The 21,217-nt window shown below is 42.3% G+C and overlaps 1 protein-coding gene across 2 annotated transcripts in view; it reads right to left on the reverse strand.

Annotated features, from left to right (window-relative positions):
- Positions 1–21,217, reverse strand: part of iqch (IQ motif containing H) — a 157,377-nt gene that overhangs the window by 61,352 nt on the left and 74,808 nt on the right. For both annotated transcript variants that reach the window (XM_080214117.1, XM_080214118.1), the window contains 2 exons: positions 18,369–18,641; positions 11,275–11,466 (listed from right to left, as the gene is read on the reverse strand). In XM_080214117.1, the coding sequence (XP_080070243.1) occupies positions 11,275–11,466; positions 18,369–18,641 (465 nt within the window). The remainder of the gene's footprint in view (positions 1–11,274; positions 11,467–18,368; positions 18,642–21,217) is intronic.

The raw sequence follows: 21,217 nt of genomic DNA on the forward strand, positions 1-21,217 counted from the left end.
GCTTGGCTGCTTGGTGGGGCACCCTGTGGAGGCAGAGAGACCTGGGGGGATAAGGGGGGAGGGGGTGGGGTTAAAACTGAAAGTAAACTGACACTGGCTTTCTTACTGTGCAGCAGATATGCCTCCTGCTGGCTCAATGTAGTGTAGCACAGTGCAGAGGACCGTGTGTCGGATTAGTGCTGCATCTCTGATACTTGGCTGTACCTGTCGGCAGTCTTGATTCCAGTGACATTGTGTTATTGCAAAGGTGACAGTGTTAGTGCTTATCACAACTAATCAACTCAAAAAGGTGGTCCCTCTCCCCCATTGTTAGCAACGCGAATGCCCAGATCACATTCTGTTTTGCCCATGATGAGATCAATTCTTAGGCTGTCCATATATGCCAGCTAACCTCATCTCACCACTGCTGTCTCCTTTCCCCCAACCAGAGAAAACATTTTCTTTACACGGTATGGTAGCCAAACCATACATTTTGAAGGACGGGGGCAGAATTTTCTGGAGACTAAGGCTGATGGCAGGGGGAAATGTTGGTGTGATTCCCACTGGGCACGGGGTGGATGAACATGTGGAATTCAATGCTTTTCAGCTCATTAATTACGTATCTGCGAGAATTTTGTCGTATCTTTTGGCAGGGCAGGCAGGAAGTCACCCACCCCACCATGGAGGTCAAAGATCCTGGCACCATATTTAAATAGCACTCAGATGAACATTCAATCAGTAAAGGCCAGGAAATCTGCACTACTCCTACAGGGTCCTTTTTATTTTAAATAATTCGTTCTTGGGTTGTGGGCATTACTGATGAGGCCAGCTTATATTGCCCATTCCTAATTGCCCTTGAGAAGGTGAGTTGCCTTTTTGAACCACTACAATCCATGTCCTATAGATTCACCCACAGTGCTGTTAGGGAGACAGTTTCCAGATTTTGACCCAGTGATAGTGAAGGAATGGTAATATATTTCCAGGTAAGGCTGGTGGATGACTTGAAGAACTTCCAGCTGGTGTTCTCATGTGGCTGCTGTCCTTGTTCTTCTAAATGGTAGTGATTGTGGTGTGAAAGTTGCTGTCTAAGGCAGCTTGGTGAGTTTCTCCAGTGCATCTTGTACCAGAGAATCTGGCAGATGTGACTAACAAAATTACAGAACATACAAGGGTGCCTCTGGCATTGCGTTTTGCTCTTCATCCATGGTTGGGTCAATGTTTGCTGTTACAGTATTCCATATTCTATTTACCTATTGATGGTATGGGCCCTTCTTAAGCCCTTGCTCCTCCTAGCCCATGTGATAACCTGCAGTGGGCATCCTTCTACTCATCTGAATGAGAAGAATAATCAAGGCAGGATTGCTTGCAGCCTGCATCATTGACGTCTCAGTCGATGTGTCAATGAATTGAAGTGACACACAAAGAGCATATCCTTTACAGGTTTCCCTGCATCTCAATGCCAGCACAGTGCTAAGCTCTTTGCCTGGCCTCTGTCCAGACTTGGCATCCGCACCTCTTCCTTTCCAGGTACAGGATCCTGCAGGACCAGATGATGATTGTTCCTCCTGTTAATACATGAACACATATGGAGACATTGCTGTTTGAGCAGGACGATGACAGCCGTTTTGAAGAAATCCCACACAGACACTTCTGCTTGTCTCTATTATTCATAAAACTCTATTAGAGAGACCACTGCCTTGGCAGTTTATAGAAGAATTAACTGCATGATTCCCCTGTCAGTCATGACAATGCACGCAGGAGAATGGAGGTTTTGGAATCATGAGTTGACTGCCCTCCAGCAGCCATACCCTTGGAGGCATTTCACCTCCTTCCCTCCCTTCATTGTTGCCTCTGACTGCAGCTAATGGCAAATGGCACAGAATGAACAGCAGCTCCGCACTTTGCTGGGATCTCCCTGGACCCATTAGTCTCTCACCCTAAACCTGCATCCGACCACATCCCATTTCTCTCTCTGACTCCTATCGCCAGTACCCCGAGTTCAGAACTCCAGATTTGATACTAGTACAGCCCACTGTTCCCCATACACTCTCACCACCACCACCTCCCCCTCAACATTGTATAACTCCCCTTACCATAAGCCTACCTCCTCTGTCCAGCCTTCACTCCACCCACTCCAAAAATTCCCCATCTTCCCTGTCCAGCCTTGGCACAGTGTTTGGTAATGGCACACTATACGAGTGAAGTATTATGAGGTTCCCAAAAAAGGAGAAAACAACAATGTTTCGGTTTTGGGTGAAAATAGGGAACTCTGGAATTCCAGCACCATTAACACTTGGATAGTCTTCTCCGTATGCTATAGTACCTAACCACTGTAGCTGAATGCAAATCAGGAACTTTAGGAGGAAAACAGAGCGATGGGCCTGTTTCTCTTGCTAATGTTACCAGTATTACATCAATAGATAGGAGAAACGATGTTCATGGTAGATACAGGTGAGGGAGGGCACTCAGTTTAGCTTATGGATCTTGAAGCAGTGCTTACTTATAAGATGCCGAGTACTATATACTTCTACAAGTACCTTCTCAATTTTAAGGCTAATGCACCCTAGTTTCTCTAGGCTCCCTCATAATTCAGTTCCTTGGCACTAGGGATCAGCTATTCTAAACCATCTCCTTAGCTTGAATGTTTCCCTTACGTCCTCAAATGTGCTGATGAATTACAATTGCATTTTACATACAAACACAGCTACATATCATGCAATTGTTAAGGTATCCGAATATTCCCAAGAAAGACATTCTTTGACAGATATTTTGTTTTGAGTTGTGCAGTAAATGATAAAGACATGAACTGCATAAGAAAATGAGATTCAGCAACTAGAGGCAAAAAGAGAACAAAGGTATTTATGCAAAAGGCAGAATAAGCAAGCAGGCATCACTACACACTTGGTTTAAAATTAATCTTACAGCAACAAACACATTTCCCTTTCAATATGTTACAAGTTTCAAAGTGAATAGGCAGTTGCTTGCTGTCTCTGTGCCACTGCACACAGCCCCTCAAAGCAGGGGAGGGTGATGAGATGGTCGCACACCTTCTTGGGGAATGTGCCTCTGCTAAGACAGTCTGGAGAGAGATGCAGTAGTATTTGTCGAAGTTCATTTTGAGCAATTCTGTCTTATGGCGGGCTCCACTGGCTTTTCCCAGGGATGATGTGGAGATGCAGGATTGGACTGGGGTAAACACAGTAAGAAGTCTCACAACACCAGGGTAAAGTCCAACAGGTTTATTTGGTAGCAAACACCACTAGCTTTCACAGCGCTGCTCCTTCATCAGGTGAGTAGGGAGTTCTGATCACAAACAGAGCATATAAAGGCACACACTCAGTTTACAGAATACTGATTAGAATACAAGTCTTTACAGCTAATCAAGTCTTAAAAGGTGCAGTCAATATGAGTGGAGACAGCATTGAGCATAGGTTAAAGCGATGTGTATCGTCTCCAGACAGGACAGTAAGTGGGATGTTGTAAACTCAGGCAAGTCATGGGGGTTACAAATAGTGTGACATGAACCATATCAGAGGCCGAATGCGCGTGATCGCTGAAGTGTTTGTCAACAAGAAGAGAACAGGCTTGCCTGGTGATTGTCGAGCGGTGTTCATTTATCCGTTATCGTAGCATCTGCATGGTCTCCCCAATGTACCATGCCTCGGGACATCCTTCCCTGCAACATATCTGGTAGACAACATTGGCCGAGTTGCAAGAGTATGTACCATGTACCTGGTGGATGGTATTCTCACGTGAGATGATGGCATCAGTGTCAATGATCCGCATGTCTTGCAGAAGTTGCTGTGGCAGGGTTGTGTAATGTTGTGGTCACTGTTCTGCTGAAGACTGGGTAGTTTGCTGCGGACAATGATCTGTTTGAGGTTGTGCAGTTGATCTCCTCAGAAGACAAACACGGGACACAGTGGACAGAGTACCCTTCATCGTACAGTACTTCCCCGGAGCGGAGAAGCTATGACATCTTCTCTGGAGTCTCCCACATATCATTGATGAAGATGAACATCTCGCCGAGGCCGTCCCCACTTCAAATAACCGCAAGTCTAGGACTATATGGCAAGGGACACACTCAAGCTTGGGGCAGTCACTGCAAAGGCGCAATGAGGAATAGCTACAGTGTAAGACCTTTCAGCCAGTGAACATCAAGGAGCTGTAACCATGTACAACCCTTCAGATTGTGCGCTTACTCCTAACTGTATTGAAGCACCTCAGAGTGCAACATGACTGATGTGTATAATTTGAACAGAACTGTATATGCTAACGAAAATATTAAAGTTTTCTCATTACTGAATCGAAGCACCTCAGAGTGCATCTTGATCTCTGGAGAAAATGAATATCATTGTACTTTCTTGTTACGACAATTTGAAATGTTTTGTACTGTTTCTCAGATATTTTATGAAAATATGTTAATTAAAAAAAGCATAAACTGTTGGGGTAATTCTATCGTCCTCCACTTCTAGGAAGGAGTGTGAGTCAGAGACAGAAGGCGGAATTTTCCCATCCTGCCAGCCATGGGAATCATAGCAAGCAGGAGCGGACCATGCAAAGGTCCATTGACCTCGGATGGGATTTCCAATCTCAGTGCGAGTGCGGACGGAAAATCCCATCCAGATTGACAACCTTCTGCTCTCGATTCTCCAACTAATCCACCTTGACAGAAACTTCACACTAGAAAAGCAAAATTGTTCCCACTATCTACATTGAAACAAGTACTGAAATTAACAATGTTCCAGATTTTATGTTCTATTCAGCATCAATGTTTTCAGTTGTGTTCATAAAGTCATGAGATATTTGTTGTGTGAGATTTACACCCAGTTAATTTATGTTCTCATACTAAAATCTATTCCTTTCTAATTAAAACCTATTTCATTCAAACTATTGATTAGAAATCAGGTTTCATTCATTAGCTTTTAAATATATCTTAAAATAAAATATGAAGATTTATGAGAATAGCATAAATTGCATGGGGAGTCTCAGATTACAACTATATTCGATCTGAATGAATTCAGACTGAAAGGGAATCTGACCTTCATCCCCCAATTTATTTGTTGCACCCCTTCTCCTTCATCTATCAGCATCTATTTTCATATCAGTCTATGTCCTACAATATCACTTAACCATAAAAATATATTTTTTTAGTATCTTCTTGAAATTGTATCTTTGGTTACCTGGTATTGTTCCCATCTGGTGGTATCAATGTTGTAGAATTATAGTGTGTATAGTTTAATCCAATACATACTCGATGGAATTTTCCAAAAAAATAGCAAGTGTCAGGTTCGGACTGAAAACTGGTGATTTTCTCTCCAGAAATACAGCCAGGTTTTCTGACCAGGTCTTCTGACACTGTTAAAAAGAAAAGAGAATTGGGGAGCATGGTTTACACTGGCATTCTGGCTAGGTCTGAAGCTCCACAGATTGGGACGCGACAATCTCCAAAAATAAGTTGCTGGGTGGCTATTTTATTTCATATGGAAGTAGCATTTTGTGTTCCCGAATTCAGATGTGTGCAAGTGGCTGAAATCTGAGAGAGCTGGGTAGCGGATAGGGTGACAGTAGAGCATGGGAAAGGAGTAGTATACAGGAGTTGGATGGGATAGTTCAAAGAAGAAGAGGTAATGATGGGAGTCAGGAGATGGAAGGGATAGTGGGAAGACGAAGGGTTATGGGAGATGACGAGAATAAGGTGGTGCGAGGATCTTCATTTGCTTCAGAAGATCCATTTTATTTGCCAACATGAATCCACACTCACAAACCAGAGCCTATATGGCAATGTGCTGCAGGAGTGGATGATTGTGAGTGACTTTTCAAATTAAAAAAAACAGGAGTTGGATATTTCTCACATCAAGTATATACTTGTACTTTGGGTGTGACTGATGATAATTGGCAAATGCACCAAACAACTAACACTGGGGTCCCTGCATGGCACAAACAAACATTCAGGAGGCTTGAGTGTAGGGGAATGGATCAAAATTTATGATATTCATTCCTAGCCCCTCCTCTCCCATCAAACACATTTTTAAATGCTACTCCCAACAGAACCACATGCCAGCCTCAAACCTATAGGGGGGAATTTTCCTTTGTCGCCTGCCACAACAATCATAACGGCTGGGGGGATGGACAATGCAAGGATCCATTGACTCTAGCAGATTTTGGGGCAAGCATGGCTAGAAACTTCCGTCCAGTCTCCATGCACCCAGAGTTAAAACAGCACACGAACAAAATTATAAATGTGTTAACCAACGTGCTGCCAGTGGAAACCCACTGCTGTTTTTAACCTCATTACCTTGAGTAATGGATAAGTTATGCCGATTCTAGTCTTTTTGATAGTTTTGTCACCAGTTTGAGAGATTTCCTCAAGGAGTTGAAGAGATGAACATGTCAAATGGTACATGACCTATTGTAGGCTGAAAAATCAAAGTAGCCTTTTCTTTTCCCTAGTATTATCACCTTTTGGTTCACGCTGTTCTAGTGTAAGCTATGGCTCAGTTGATAGCACTCTATCCTCTGAATCAGAAAATTATGGCTTCTAAGATCCATTCCAGAGGCTTGAGTACAAAATAGTATGCTTGTGCAGTACAGAGGGAGTGGTGTGCTGTCAGAGGTGCCATCTTTTAAAGAGCTGTGAAATCTAGGGCCCATTTGTTCCCTCAGGCGAACATACCAAATCCCATTGCACTATTTTGAAAAGAAATGCAGGGATGTTATCCTTGCTAACCTAGCCAATATTTGCCCCCTCAAATCAACAAAAAACAGATTATTTGTCATTATCATAACACTGATTATGGGAACCAATGTGCAAATTGTCAATTGCATTTCCTACTTTTGCTACAGTGATGAGAATTCCAAAGCACATCAAAGCTGTAGGTAGGATTTTCCGGCCATGCTTACCCAAAGACTGAAAAATCCCATCCAAGGTCAACAGACCTTTGCATGGCCTGTGTCCCACATATTACAATTCCTGTGCGGGCAGGATGGGAAAATTACACGCATAATGGGTCTTGGGGCATCCTAAGGTTGTGAAGGCAATGAAAATAGAAGTCTACTCCTGCTCCTATTCCTTGTGTTCTTGTAAGGCTCTCTTTTCTCTTTTGAGGTAACTTGCTTTGATCACTATTGAATTCACAATTTGTTTTAAAATCATCCGTTATATTTCATTTTAGAAAATAATTATTCCCCCTACCCAAACTGTAGTGGTACTCTCACTGCACTACTTTGCCAAGCATAATTATGAACCAATCCAATGGAAATTCGTGGTCACCAATATCTTAAGGCATGATACCTGGAGAAGGAGAATGACGACCCTGGGTCCTTCACTAAGGATTCTGAATGGCCACAACTGTAGCAACAAGTGTACAAGCTTGTTATTTGTAAAATAGGGCGGCATGGTGGCACAGTGGTTAGCACTGCTGCCTCACAGCACCAGGGACCTGGGTTCAATTCTGGCTTCAGGTGACTGTCTGTGTGGAGTTTGCACATTCTCCCCATGTCTGTGTGGGTTTCCTCCAGGTGCTCTGGTTTCCTTCCACAGACCAAAGATGTGTGGGTTAGGTTGATTGGCTGTGCTAAATTGATCCTCATGTCACGGAGGTTAGCAGGGCAAATAAATGGGGTTACAGGAATAGGAGCTGGGTTGGATTGTGTTCGGTGCAGATTTGATGGGCCGAATGGCTTCCTTCTGCACTGTAGGGATCCTATGATTCCATGAAGGATGATTGATAGGGGGCACAGGTGCATGTTAAATAAAAGTGCTTGTGTCCTTGAACATTACTACCTACTGACCAACATCGTCACCAAATGCAAACAAACATTAAATAACTACTCTAAATTTTATAAGTGAATGCAGCAAATAATTGTCTCATTTGCCTCAGGAAACCAGGCAAAAGAGTCTGCTAATATTTTTCTTTCATTGAATTTTAAAATTCAGTGTCTGTGAATTGAAATTTTGCTTCATATAATCACAAACTATCCCACTTATATAGTGCAAATTACTCTGGGGCCTCATTAAGCTCTTGCCGCGTACTGAAGCCATAGGTAAGTTTTAACAACTAACAAATGCTATGGACTCAGACAGATTTAAGAAACAATTTCTGGGACTAAGCATCGTATCAGCAACTTGGAGCCACAAAGTAAGGAAGAAATCTTGCACAGGCTGGCTTTTCTACGTCAGAAGAATGTATTGTGCATATTTGGGAACACAATGTTGAAGTGAGAGATAAACGAATCCCAAGGTGTAACTGGTAGTGAAGAATACATGCTGTGGATAATAGAGGATATTTGATTTATTATTGTCACATGTATTGGGATACAGTGAAAAATATTGTTTCTTGCATGCTATATAAAGTATACCATTCAGAGAGTACATAGAGCAGAAGGAAAGGAAAGGGTGCAAAATATAGTGTTACAGTCATAGAAAGATCAACTCAAGATAAGCCCATTCAAAAATCTGATGGCAGCAGGGATATACAGATATAGCAACTAGTGTACATCCGCACACTCACAGAAGGAAAGTTCAAGTTTATTTATTAGTCACAAGTAAGGCTTACGTTAACACTGCAATGAAGTTACTATGAAATTCCTCTAAGCGGGCTGAGTGGTGGAAATGCTACTATACATGTTTGATTTTTAAAAAAATCATTCATACAATAAAATGCTGGCCCATTCCTAATCGCCCTTGATTGCTAGATCATGCCAAAGGGCAGTTAAAAATTGCTGTATATTTGGAGTCACATGCAAGTTGGACCAGGTAAATATGGCAGATTTCCTTTCCTAAAGGACATTAGATGGGTTTTATGACAATCGACAATGGTTTCATGATCATCATCAGACTTTTAATTCCAGAATTTTATTGAATCAAACGTCACCATCTGCTGTGATGAGATTTTTACCTGCGTCACTTGACCATTACCCCAGGTCTCAGGATTACTAATTCAATAAGAATACACTATGTCACTCCCTTGAGGTTTGAAACCACAGAAAGAAAGTCAACAGTTTGTTGAATCATTAATTGAAAAAAAATGGAGATACAGAAACAGAACTAACATTTCAGGTTGTTGACCTGTCATCAGTTCTGGTGTAAGATCATCGACCTAAAATGTTGGGCTCAATTTTATGGGGTACTGAATTCGCTGTGTTCACCCACCAGGCTGAAAAGTCAGTCATGAGCCTATCCCAAAAGCTGGATGCTCTGCAGGCATTTTACGCTAGAAGCTGCATAACTGGCACAAGGTAAGGCATCTACCCCATCTGGGGAGGAAGACCTGTCTTAAAGAGCAGCAATTCGATTGGCTGGTGGGTCCAGCAGTGCCAGGTTTGAGCAATGGCCACTGCTCAACACCAGCTCACTTGTTAAAACCTGCCTGGTTCCTCAACTGGCTTGGGTCTTCCCCTACGATGTGTAAGATAGTGGTAGAGGTGGAACAAAGCACGCAAGCCGCCACTGATTAGTCATTTAAGGACCTCAATAGTTCTAAGGGCAGGAGAGCTGGCTGACATCTACTCTGCTTCTTTGGAAAATAGGAAACAAGTCAGGGGCAGATGGGAAGGTGATGGGAAGTCCACTTTATGATGTCTCCTTTCTAGTACACACAAATGCTGCCAGAGATGCTGATTGAGGTTCTATTAAAATGCACCTTTAAGTTAAGACTTTGCATTTAGAAATGCACGAGTTTATTACTGAGAGTGAGCACCAATGGTGTTAAAGACCAGTTTCGCCTTCCAGCAGGTGATCAAGAAGGCAAATGGAATGTTGGCCTTTATAGCGAGGGGGATAGAATATAAAAGTAGAGAGGTCTTGCCGCAACTGTACAGGGTACTGGTGAGGCCGCAGCTGGAGTACTGTGTGCAGTTTTGGTCGCCGCACTTGCACAAGGATATTTTGGCCTTGGAGGGAGTGCAGAGGAGGTTTACTAGGCTGATACCGGAGATGAGGGGGTTGGACTATGAAGAGAGACTAAATAGACTGAGTCTGTACTCGTTGGAGTTTAGAAGGATGAGCGGGGATCTTATAGAGACGTATAAGATAATGAAGGGGATGGATGGGGTAGAGGTAGAGAGATTCTTCCCGCTTAGAAAGGATAGCAGAACTAGAGGGCACAGCCTCAAGATAAGGGGGGGGGGGCAGTTTAGATTGGAGTTGAGGAGGAACTTCTTCACTCAAAGGGTGGTGAATCTCTGGAATTCTCTGCCAGTTGAAGTGGTGGAGGCTACCTCGCTAAATATATTTAAGTCATGGGTAGATAGGTTTTTGATAGACAAGGGAATTAAGGGTTATGGGGAGAAAGCGGGAAAGTGGAACTGAACCACTTCAGATCAGCCATGATCTTATTGAATGGCGGGGCAGGCTCGAAGGGCTAGATGGCCCACTCCTGCTCCTATTTCTTATCTTGTGTTATGTTCTTATAGTTGACAAATCTAGCAGGTGTTTATTGAAGAAGCAATGGATTTGATAACTAAAGTGATTTCAAAAATGGAAGAATGTAGCAAGAAATCTGTTAAAGCAGATAACAAAAGATTATGGTTAATGGGTGTTGTTCAGAAAGGTGAAAATCTGGAACGTTTTGGTACGGTGAGTATTTATTTCCCCTTGTTGGGGAGTAAGTGACAAAGGATCATCAATTTCAAATTGTGATGAGAGCAATCAGGTGAAATTTCCTTATGCAGAGGGATGTTGGGAAGTGAAATTCCAATTCTTTTCCTGCACCTAAGGCTATTTTCGTCTATTTCCATAGTTAGTAATTCCAGGGAAAGGTCGCTTGTCTCCCGCCAGAGGTTTATAGTTTGGGGAATGAAATTCTATTCCACAAGAGTAGTGAGGGAGAAAGCATAGTATCTTTTCAGGGAAAAGTAGATAAATATTGGAAACAAGGACAATGAGGAATGGGCAGGACAATGATTTTGGATTGCTTTAGCAGAGTCAAAGACCAAAAGTTCCCCTTCAATGCTCTAAACCTCTATGTTTTTTGACTCCGTTACAATATTCTGATAAAACAAAGTATTCCAGGCAGGCTACTAATTTCTGACACAATTGTTCCAAGTGCTACAGTAAAAATCAAGAGTGATGTCTTATTAAAATTTCATAGCTCCCCTTTGAACTTTGGCTTGAGGTGCTTAATTATAGTCAGTAATATATGGGCATATGCATTCATTACAGTGACACTTGCAAAGTAAATGGGTAAGGGTTACTGGCTGTAAATAGTATGTAAATATTCAATTTTCTGCAATTTGGTTGTGATTTCCTTGTTTTTCCTCAAAACGAAACATTAAAATTGCAGGTGTACATACCCAAATCCATTTCCTTATCAGCCATTTTGACAGACCAACTTCTCTACACTCCTTTAGAATCCGCTCGTAACACTTCAGATGCGAGACATCAAAATACGCAGTACCTCTCCCACCAAATTCAGCATCCACTTTGAAGAGCCAGCGCTTAATCTCCACATTTTCAAGGATAAGCTGAACAAGAACTTCATGCATCTGCACAAAGAGGGTTTATCATAAAATACACAAAGTTATTCAAAAGCAGATTCTAAACACATTTAAATGAGTGGAATGCTGACCAATTATATTTATGACAAACATTGAATCGCCCATATTTTATGGGACAGAAAGAAAAAAGAACCTTACCATGCACTGTGTAGTTACTAGATAAGTGTGACTGACATCTTCACAGGTAGACTGGATAACTCATGAGCAATAAGTTTAATAGTTCAGGGGAGATCTAATGGTAATGGGCTTGTAATGCAGATATAGTTGCAAATCCCACAATGACGACTTCAAGTTCAATTAATTTGTAAATGTTGAACTGAAAGCCAGTCTTAGCAACAAGTAAGCTGCCATTGATTGTCATAAACACCCAACTGGTTGGCTAAAGTCCTTCAAGCAAGGTAGTGGTGGCAACACCAGATTGTCACTTACTTACGCCAAATCTTTTTCATCCGTCTCGCCTGACATTCTAACTCAGACCGAGCAAGGTGCAGGCAATGTAACTGTGTCTGTAGCCCAGCAGTGTCAGATTGAAGAAGGCCACTTTTTTTTTTAAAGAGAGCTAGCTGCCATCAACCAGGTAAACGTAAAGGTCAGATTTAAAATATATATATTTCATGGATTGTGCACATTGCTGGCTGGAACAGCATTTATTATTCATCTCTAATTGCCTTTGAGAGCGCATTTAAGAGTTAACCACACTGCTATGCATTTGGAGTTAGGTATAGACCAGACTGGGTAAGGATGGCAGATTTCCTTCCCTAAAGGACATTAGATTAAAATTGACAGGCCAGGGAGAATGCAAGTTCCAAAGGTAAGTGGGGAAGGGAGGGAGGTGATTAGTTATGGGAGTGGTGGAGTTGGTCTGGATCTTTACAATAGTTATCCAGAAGCGAGAAGAGATTTTAATTCAAACTTGTTCTGAGTAACTACTAGTGTACTCCTGTTGAAACCAACTGAAGTTTGCGATTTGAATAGCATTTTCAGATGGTTCACGGTGCAGGACAATTTTGGAGAAGAAGTTTGTGCTATGGGGCAACTGTCGTGCAAATGCTTACTTATGAAGTTCCAAGAAGGATTCCCCAGCACATCTTTGGGGTACCCCACCAAAATGTAGAGCTTGGAAATTATGGCCCAACCTCTCAACATTACTCAGTCTGGCCTACATATGACTCCAGACCAAAATTAATGTGATTGACTCATTAACAAGCTTGAGTTGTGGTAATTGGGGAAGGGCAAAAAGTTCTGGTCTTGTCAGTGACACCCAAGTCCCATGAAATAATTTTTTAGAAAGTAGTGGTCAACGTTTTGTGTTTGGGTAAGTAAAACTAAATCACACACTGCCTCTATGGACTTCTAACTCTTTTCCCTATTCTGACTGGCATGGATGGAACTTTTAACTCTTCCATGCCTAAGCTGGGAATTTTCAATTCAGATAATAAATGTTCAAAATGGAAGTTTCCATTAGTCAGCAAGACTGTACTGATTTTTACATTGGGAGCAACTTTATATAATCATAAAAAGAACTGAAGAGGATGTTGTTAGAAAGTGTGGTAAGAATGTAGATTGAAATGCAAGATTTTTAAAACATCTATGTCCAGGGAATTTGACGGCACCTTTATAATAGAGATATCTATTATAAACCATCATAACCCCTCCAAGTTGTTCATGAATCATCGCAGAAGCAAGTTACTTTTTCAAATGTATCTAGGTGGTATAGGACGTGTGTGAATATTTTGAAATTTTCCAAGTAAATCCTTTTGGTTATATAGATTGGGAGAAGCTATTTGCCACATTTAAACAAAAGTAACAAGGCCAATTTGATGTCTGTACTCTGGAGGAAAATTTAGTTACAATTTAAAAAAAAACATTAAATATGGAAGTGTTCTCGTCTATCTTTGTTTTCTGTGTTCAAGAATTTGTAGCTTCAGGGACATATCGACCATCTCAGCAATCAAATTGTGCTTAAACAAACAAAATAAAGATTTATGCTGTAGATTGAGTGTCTAAATATTGGCCAGTATGCTGAAACTGGATGAGCAAGTCTATTACAGTGATTTCTCATCATAAAAAGGATCTTCTTTCTTTGTGAAAAAATTTACACCACATACTCAAGGAGGTTATAAAAAAAAATCTTGAATGCTGAAAACATTAAAAAACTGAGATTGTGAGCAACACACGGAGCTTCAGTCAGTTCTTGATCAAAGTTCCCATTCAAAATATTAGCCTTTCTCATCCAAATACTGACTGACATCTTGTTCATCTCCAGCATTGTCTGTTCTTATTTCCTTGGCAGCTCTTTTCCTGAATGGATTTAGTTCTTCTTGAGTGGAGCTCCACAATAACTGATTGTATTGTGGTCTTTATTTGTGCGTGAATCTTGACAAGGAGGTCATCCAACCACGAGAACCGTCATAGGTGAGCCCAATCTGGTCTTCACACAACATCCACACATGTACAGGCGTATTTGCCAGAATAAGGCTAACTGGGTTGGAGTAGCAGCATCAGTTGATCATCTTTCCTCTGACTTGCTAATTGTAGCACCCCATCTGTGGTATCAGCACGCATTAGGAAACAAAGATATTTCATTTTTTTGTCTCAATTTCTGTTCACCTATTTCTCTTCCACTAGTTGTCCCTATCATCACTGCAGACCAACTGAATTTGGAAAAATTAAACAGGTGCAGAAAGTGGTAGAGAAGGTGGGAAGTGATACAGAAGATTACAAGAAAATGAAATTGCCTCATAGGCAATATTACAAATTACCATTAACCATGTTGGACACGGGAAATATATACTGGCATTCCTCCATGACCACGATTATTCCCAGTTTGATTCTTAGCCTGAGAATTGAGGTCAGTAGTAGGAAGGCTGCAATAACCCCACTGCAAAGTCTACAAGGGAAAATAATGGCCAGGCAGCCATCTCAAACACAACATTTGCTGAAATATGCATATGTGGGTAGGTCAGGATCAAATGTGATTGCCACAATTTTACTGGCGCACCCAGCCTGGGATCAGGGTGGGCGAGGTTTGCAGCATGGCATTCTCCGTTGGCCTCGGGCAGGATCTTACAAGCCTCGGGCGGACGAGGCAGTAAAATTCCGCAGGTATCTCAATGGAGGAAAACCACTTGCCATCCCTGTTCAGACACAGAATAGGCACCTAGAAGCGCTACAAGGGCATCCTGTTTAGATCTGCAAGAAATTAACAATCCAGTGCTGCAACAGACAATGCCAAGCCATTGGAGAGGCCAAATGTGTGATTCCTATTTCAAGAAAACCTACTTGGACTGGCACTCTGCATAGCGTTCGATCATCAGTGCAACTCCACCACCTTTTCCTTTCTGTCTGTCCTTCCTAAACACTGGATAACTCTCAAATGTTTAGTTCCCACCCTTGGTCACGTTGGAGCCATGTCTTCATAATCCCACCTGTATCATATCCCTTTACATCTACCTGTGCAACTAATTCATCCAATTTATTTTGAATGCTCTGAGCATTCAGGTACAAAATCTTAACACACACATTACTATTTATTTTACTGCGTCTTTACCTGATTTTGGCCCTTGATTTCTCTGTCTATCACTTATTATTCTCCTTGCTGTTTTTCTCTTGTTCTTGATTCCCCCTGCTCTGAATCCTTAAACAGGTTCCCACCCCTCTGCCATATTTGTTTAAACTCTCTCCAAATACTCTAGCAATGTAATGGATTCACCTTCACTTCATCTGGAAGACAGCCATTATGAAGGCAAGGTTTCCTGCAGCCTGCATCATCAATGCCTCAGAGGATGTGATACATTAAGTGAGCATGCCCTTTACAGGTTTCCCTCAATTTCAAAGCCAGAAGGCCAGTGCTAAGCCCTTCACCTGGTCTCTATGTAGACGTGGCATCCACACCAAAGGTAAAGGATCATGTAGAAGACTAGTGATGGGTATTCCTTCCATTCGTACATAAATACATATGAAGACATTGCTCTTGCAGTATGATAATGAGAGCCATTTCACAGACCATCAAGTGGATACTTTTATGCTCGTCTTCACTAACCTTGAAACTCTGTAAAAGAGACCATTGCCTTGGTGGTATGAAAAAACTAACTGCATGATCCCTTGTCAGCCATCACCATTCACCCTGGAAGATGGGGGTTTGGAATGCCTCCTCGGAGGCATTCCACTGCCCTCCTGCCCTGGCTGTCACTGCAGCTGATGGCAAATAACACAAAGAACAGCAGCTCCACACCTTGCTGGAATCTCCATGTTACAAGACCCATGAGTCTGGAACAAACCTGCAGCAATGCAGGCTTCATAATAGAGTTAAAACACAATGGAGGCATTGCTGGCTTGGCCAGTATTTATTGCCCATTCCTAGTTGCCCTTGAGAAGATGATGGCCTTCTTGAACTACTATCGTCCCTGATGTAGGTGCCCCCAGAATGCTATTAGTTAGCTACACTTCCGGCCACCTGAAAAGGCTCTTTCTCACCTCAAAGGATCTTACTGACTGACTGTGGAAAAAATACGTCAGCTTTCAAATTTGCTCCCTCATGTTTTACCCTCCACTGTAACCCACCAACATCCCACCTTTCACCAAAAACCTATCCATTATCAGCATTCCTCTCCCTTGAACCTCCCCCCATTATCCTGGACCTTATGAGAATCCATCTCCACATGCTTTTCAACTCTCAGAAACAACACCTATTACTGACCTGGGGCAATCCTGACCCTGCTCTCTCATTATCCAAACCACCTGTCTCGTCCCCCTACATGACCCACCCGATGAGATCTTCATCTACCAGACTCTCACCATGGATCCGCCATCCCATCCCAATCTTCCCCCTGACTATCTCTGCTACCCTGCTCTCCCCGTAGGATTCCACCATCAACAGCATCAGCCCGCCCTCAACACCCTCCCTCCCCACGTCCTGACATTGCCTAGGAAAGCGGGGAAACGGGGCAGAGCATTCTCCCCACCCTTTGAAGTTAAGCCTATGCCTACTGTCCAGCTTGGGGGCCTGTCACCCAACAGGGAAAACGGATCACCCTTTAAAAATGGTGGATTAGTCTCGAAACAGCGGATTGCCTGCTATGAATAAATTGGCATCTATCAGGTGAGTGAATCCCACCTGATAGACACAGTTAAAGCCAGGGGGAAACCCTCCAGATTTCCCGCTGGTGTGGGCACTCAGTCCCAATTTGGGAGAATCCAACGTTTCCCCAATATGTAAATATAATGAAAAACACTCCCTACCTCACACACAAAGATACACACATAAACAGATGGATTCTAGAAAATGAAGTACGCAGCTAGATTATTGACTGGATAACAAGAAGCAAATCAGGTGGCTAACTGGTCCTTTAGGAGCACGGATGGGTTCTCTCTCATGACTCTTTGGCAAACAATGGAAGTCTCTGGATTTCCAGATGTGGCTATGGCTGAGTTCTTGCACAGACAAATCTTTACAGCTGTAAACTAAATTAGTCCCCCTCGCACTGCCTGGGTTGACAGACAAGGTTCTAGTTGGAGGTGTGGTTCCTCTTATGGTTTTCAGGTTGAGCCATCTGCTGCTAGTTCTTGGAGGAATAAGATTCATAATCTGAAGTCAGTTTTGACCATGAGATCACATTGTCCACCCAAATGATTCAAAGTCAGAAGCTGTTTCTACATGATAGGTGTTTGATGATAGCTGTTCACACCACCTTGTGAAAAACTTGTTTCTCTGCACCTCTCTTTGTTAAGGATTGAACTTGCGACAGGCAGGTGGACTCTGTTGATTCTAAGGTTTGGTAACTACACAGAAGCTTCAAATTGCACAAGTGCTTTCATCCTCAGCACACCCATTCAAGGGAAAGCATCCCACCATATTAAATTTACATTTTCAGAACTTTCTGGAAGCATGTTCGGGCATGGGTTAATCCTCTGTGCAGAATCCATACAAAGTCACCTGATCTTTGGCCACGATCTTTGATGCACATAGCTAACTTTTTAAAAAGTTAGCTTCAAAAAGTCTACATTGACGAGAGCAGCACAGTGTCACGGTGGTTCACACTGCTGCCTCACAGCACCAGGGACCCAGGTTCGATTCCCAGCTTGGGTGATTGTCTATGCGGAGGCTGCACATTCTCCCAGTGTCTGTGTGGGTTTCCTCTAGATGCTCCAGTTTCCTTCCACAGCCCAAAAACATGCAGGTTAGGTTGACTGGCCATGCTAAATTGCATAGCGCGAGGGGGATTAGCAGGGCAAATTTGCAGAGAGTCGATGTGGGATTGTTGTCAATACAGACTCGATGGGCTGAATGGCCTCCTTCTACACTGTAGGGATTGTATGACTGAAATCCATATCTTGAAAGTTTGGAATATGATATACTTACTGGGTATGATAGTGTTTTCAGTTGAGCTGCTGACTGAGGTAGAAAATCATCCTGATAATATTCCCAAACTGGTTGAAGAATGGATAGATTACAAGAACATATGATTTATCCCAGAAACGTGAAGAAGTGAACCAAACAGACTCACTGGTAACAGAATGAAGGTCACATGGCAAATGTAATTCAAGGCTATTTGAGATGCAGACTGAAGTGAAAAAAATAATGTATTTGCGGAGACAGAACCAAATGTGATACTCCAAAATCTGGATCTCATTGGCTTACCAGTGATGGCTAGCCATAACATTTTCCCCTCGCAAAGAGAGAAGGATATGTATCACTCAACACATGATATTAGTATACACACAATATAATATGTAGAATATAATAATATACATATAATATGAAGAATACATACAACACATATCAACAACATATGCCAATTTGTTGTAACTAAGAACAATTGCAAACAAAAAACTGAGAGTATGTTCCTTCACATCTTCAATTACATTGTATGACTATAATTATGACATACCTGCTGAAGGTTGTAGATATCATATTCCCCAGGTGGCATTGGCACGCAAGCACTTGCGAAGATTCTTTTGCCTCCAGACTTGGTGCTATACAGATGGGCTAACTTCGGCTCTGGGCCTAGAATCGGTACATTTAGCATATCTGCAACAGCTAAGTCATCCTGGTGTAGCAGCCCACCAACGATGTATGCAGCTTTGCCTTCAATAAGATTTTTTATTCGCTTTATTGTCTTGGGACTGTATTTCAGATGAGTGGCCAGGCACAAGTGGTGGTTCTGCGAATAGTCACATTACTCTTGTTAGATTGTGTCCTTTTCTGCTCCCAAGGCCTAATTTATTATGCTGTACACAACAAATACATTATTAATAGTGGACCAGGTTGTGACCAGAGCTATAGTTTAGCAGTTTAAATTGATAAAAGCCACCAGTGTGGAGACTCACAACAGTTCCATAATCCTTCACATTTTTAGTACAGCGTAAATGGGTTCCTTGGGAATTCAACTAATTACTACACATCTGTATTTATTTGATCCACGTGGAATTATCCTTCTGTCGCTTGAAAAGATGCTGGCAGCCTTCAATAACAGTGATTTATCTAAACGACAGTTGTGCCACAGTTTAAGACGAAAGCTTGGAGAAAATCAATACAAATAACTAACAAAAAATGCATCAGCTGGATTGCAGTGACATTAAAAAACACATAGTCCTACACTGTTCTACAGGTTACCAGTCTGTAACGAATTCCTTCTCACAGTAAGTGCTGTGCCACTTATTAATGTTCTCAGTGAATTTTCGTGTATTAGGGGATTGTAATATAGAAAATCCTTTTTATACAAAATTTAAAGTTATTCAGTGATAGTGATAAGCATCATCTTCGGCGGGACTCACGTAAAATATTGGTTAAAAAGAAAATGGGTGCTTGTCTGAAAGCCATGGATAAATATACTATCTTGCTGAACCAGACAGACCACAGTCTTAATTCCAAATTTGTGTTGAGTCAGTTGATCTTTGCAAAGAACCAATAGAAATGGACTCAACATTCCTAGACAATGGGGAGAAAAGGCAACAAATAAAATCCAATAGCGTTTCTTGTTCCTGATTGCTATCCACACTGCAAAGAATTGCTCCACGTGAAATTTGGATAAACAAAGGGCGAATTTAGATTGTGATTCCTCCTCTGATTCAATACCTGGAGAAAATTCATTGTCTGTAACCACACATGAAGAATCATCATTTTAAGACATGCCCAATGGGTTACAATATACTGTAGTGTTTGAAATAAGCAAACTCAGGAAGGTAAAGAGCTCTAACCAGGAATCCTCCGGTCGTGTAGGGTTTATTAGTATAGCAGGCCGTTTAAGAACATAAGAAATAGGAACATAAGGAATAGGAGCAGGAGTAGGCCATCTAGCCCTTCGAGCCTGCCCCGCCATTCAATAAGATCATGGCTGATCTGAAGTGGATCAGTTCCACTTTCCCGCCCTCTCCCCATAACTCTTAATTCCCTTGTCTGTCAAAAACCTCTCTACCTGTGACTTAAATATATTTAGCAAGGTAGCCTCCACCGCTTCAACGGGCAGAGAATTCCAGAGGTTCACTACCCTTTGAGTGAAGAAGTTCCTCCTCAACTCCGATCTAAACTGCCCCCCCCCCCCCTTACCTTGAGGCTGTGCCCTCTAGTCCTGCTATCCTTTCTAAGCAGGAAAAATCTCTCTATCTCTACCCTATCCATCCCCTTCATTATCTTATACGTCTCTATAAGATTCCCCTCTCATCCTTCTAAACTCCAACGAGTACAGACCCAGTCTATTTAGTCTCTCTTCATAGTCCAACCCCCTCATCTCCGGTATCAGCCTAGGTGAACCTCCTCTGCACTCCCTCCAAGGCCAAAATATCCTTGCGCAAGTGCGGCGACCAAAACTGCACACAGTACTCCAGCTGCGGCCTCACCAGTACCCTATACAGTTGCAGCAAGACCTCCCTGCTTTTATATTCGATCCCCCTCGCTGTAAAGGCCAGCATTCCATTCGCCTTCTTGATCACCTGCTGCACCCGCAGACTGGGTTTTTGCGACTCATGCACAAGGACCCCCAGGTCCCTCTGCACCGTAGCATGCTGCAGCTTTTTGCCTTTCAAATAGTAATCCCTCCTAGTATTATTTCTGCCAAAGTGGATAACGTCACACTTGCTAACATTATACACCATCTGCCAGGTCCTCGCTCAGCCTATCCAGATCCCTCTGCAGACTTCCCACACCCTCCGTGCAATTTGCTTTTCCACTCATCTTCGTGTCATCAGCAAATTTCGTCACCCTACACTCAGCCGCCTCCTCCAGATCATCTATATAAATGGTAAATAGCTGAGGCCCCAGCACCGATCCCTGCGGCACTCCACTAGTCACCAACCGCCAATCAGAATAGCACCCATTGATACCAACTCTCTGCCTCCTATTAGACAACCAATCCTCTATCCACACTAACACCTTACCCCCAACTCCGTGCACCTTAACCTTCTGAAGCAACCTTTTGTGAGGCACCTTATCAAACACCTTTTGAGAATCTAGAAACACCACATCCACCGGTTCCCCTCTGTCTACCGCACTAGTCACATCCTCATAGAAATCCAATAAATTCGTCAAACACGACTTTCCCTTAACGAATCCGTGCTGCGTCAGCTCTATCAAACCATTCCTTTCTAGGTGCCTCGCTATTTCTTCTTTGATGACGGATTCAAGCATTTTTCCAACTACAGACGTTAAACTAACTTCTGTACTCACTCAGCCCAAGTGGGAATTGGAAGTAAATTCATTAATTAATCTAATCTGTTCCAGTTTTTGTACCATTACAATATG

The sequence above is a fragment of the Carcharhinus amblyrhynchos genome, chromosome 28, assembly GCF_965287045.1.
Source record: "Carcharhinus amblyrhynchos chromosome 28, sCarAmb.v2.hapA, whole genome shotgun sequence".
NCBI classification, from domain to species: domain Eukaryota; kingdom Metazoa; phylum Chordata; class Chondrichthyes; order Carcharhiniformes; family Carcharhinidae; genus Carcharhinus; species Carcharhinus amblyrhynchos.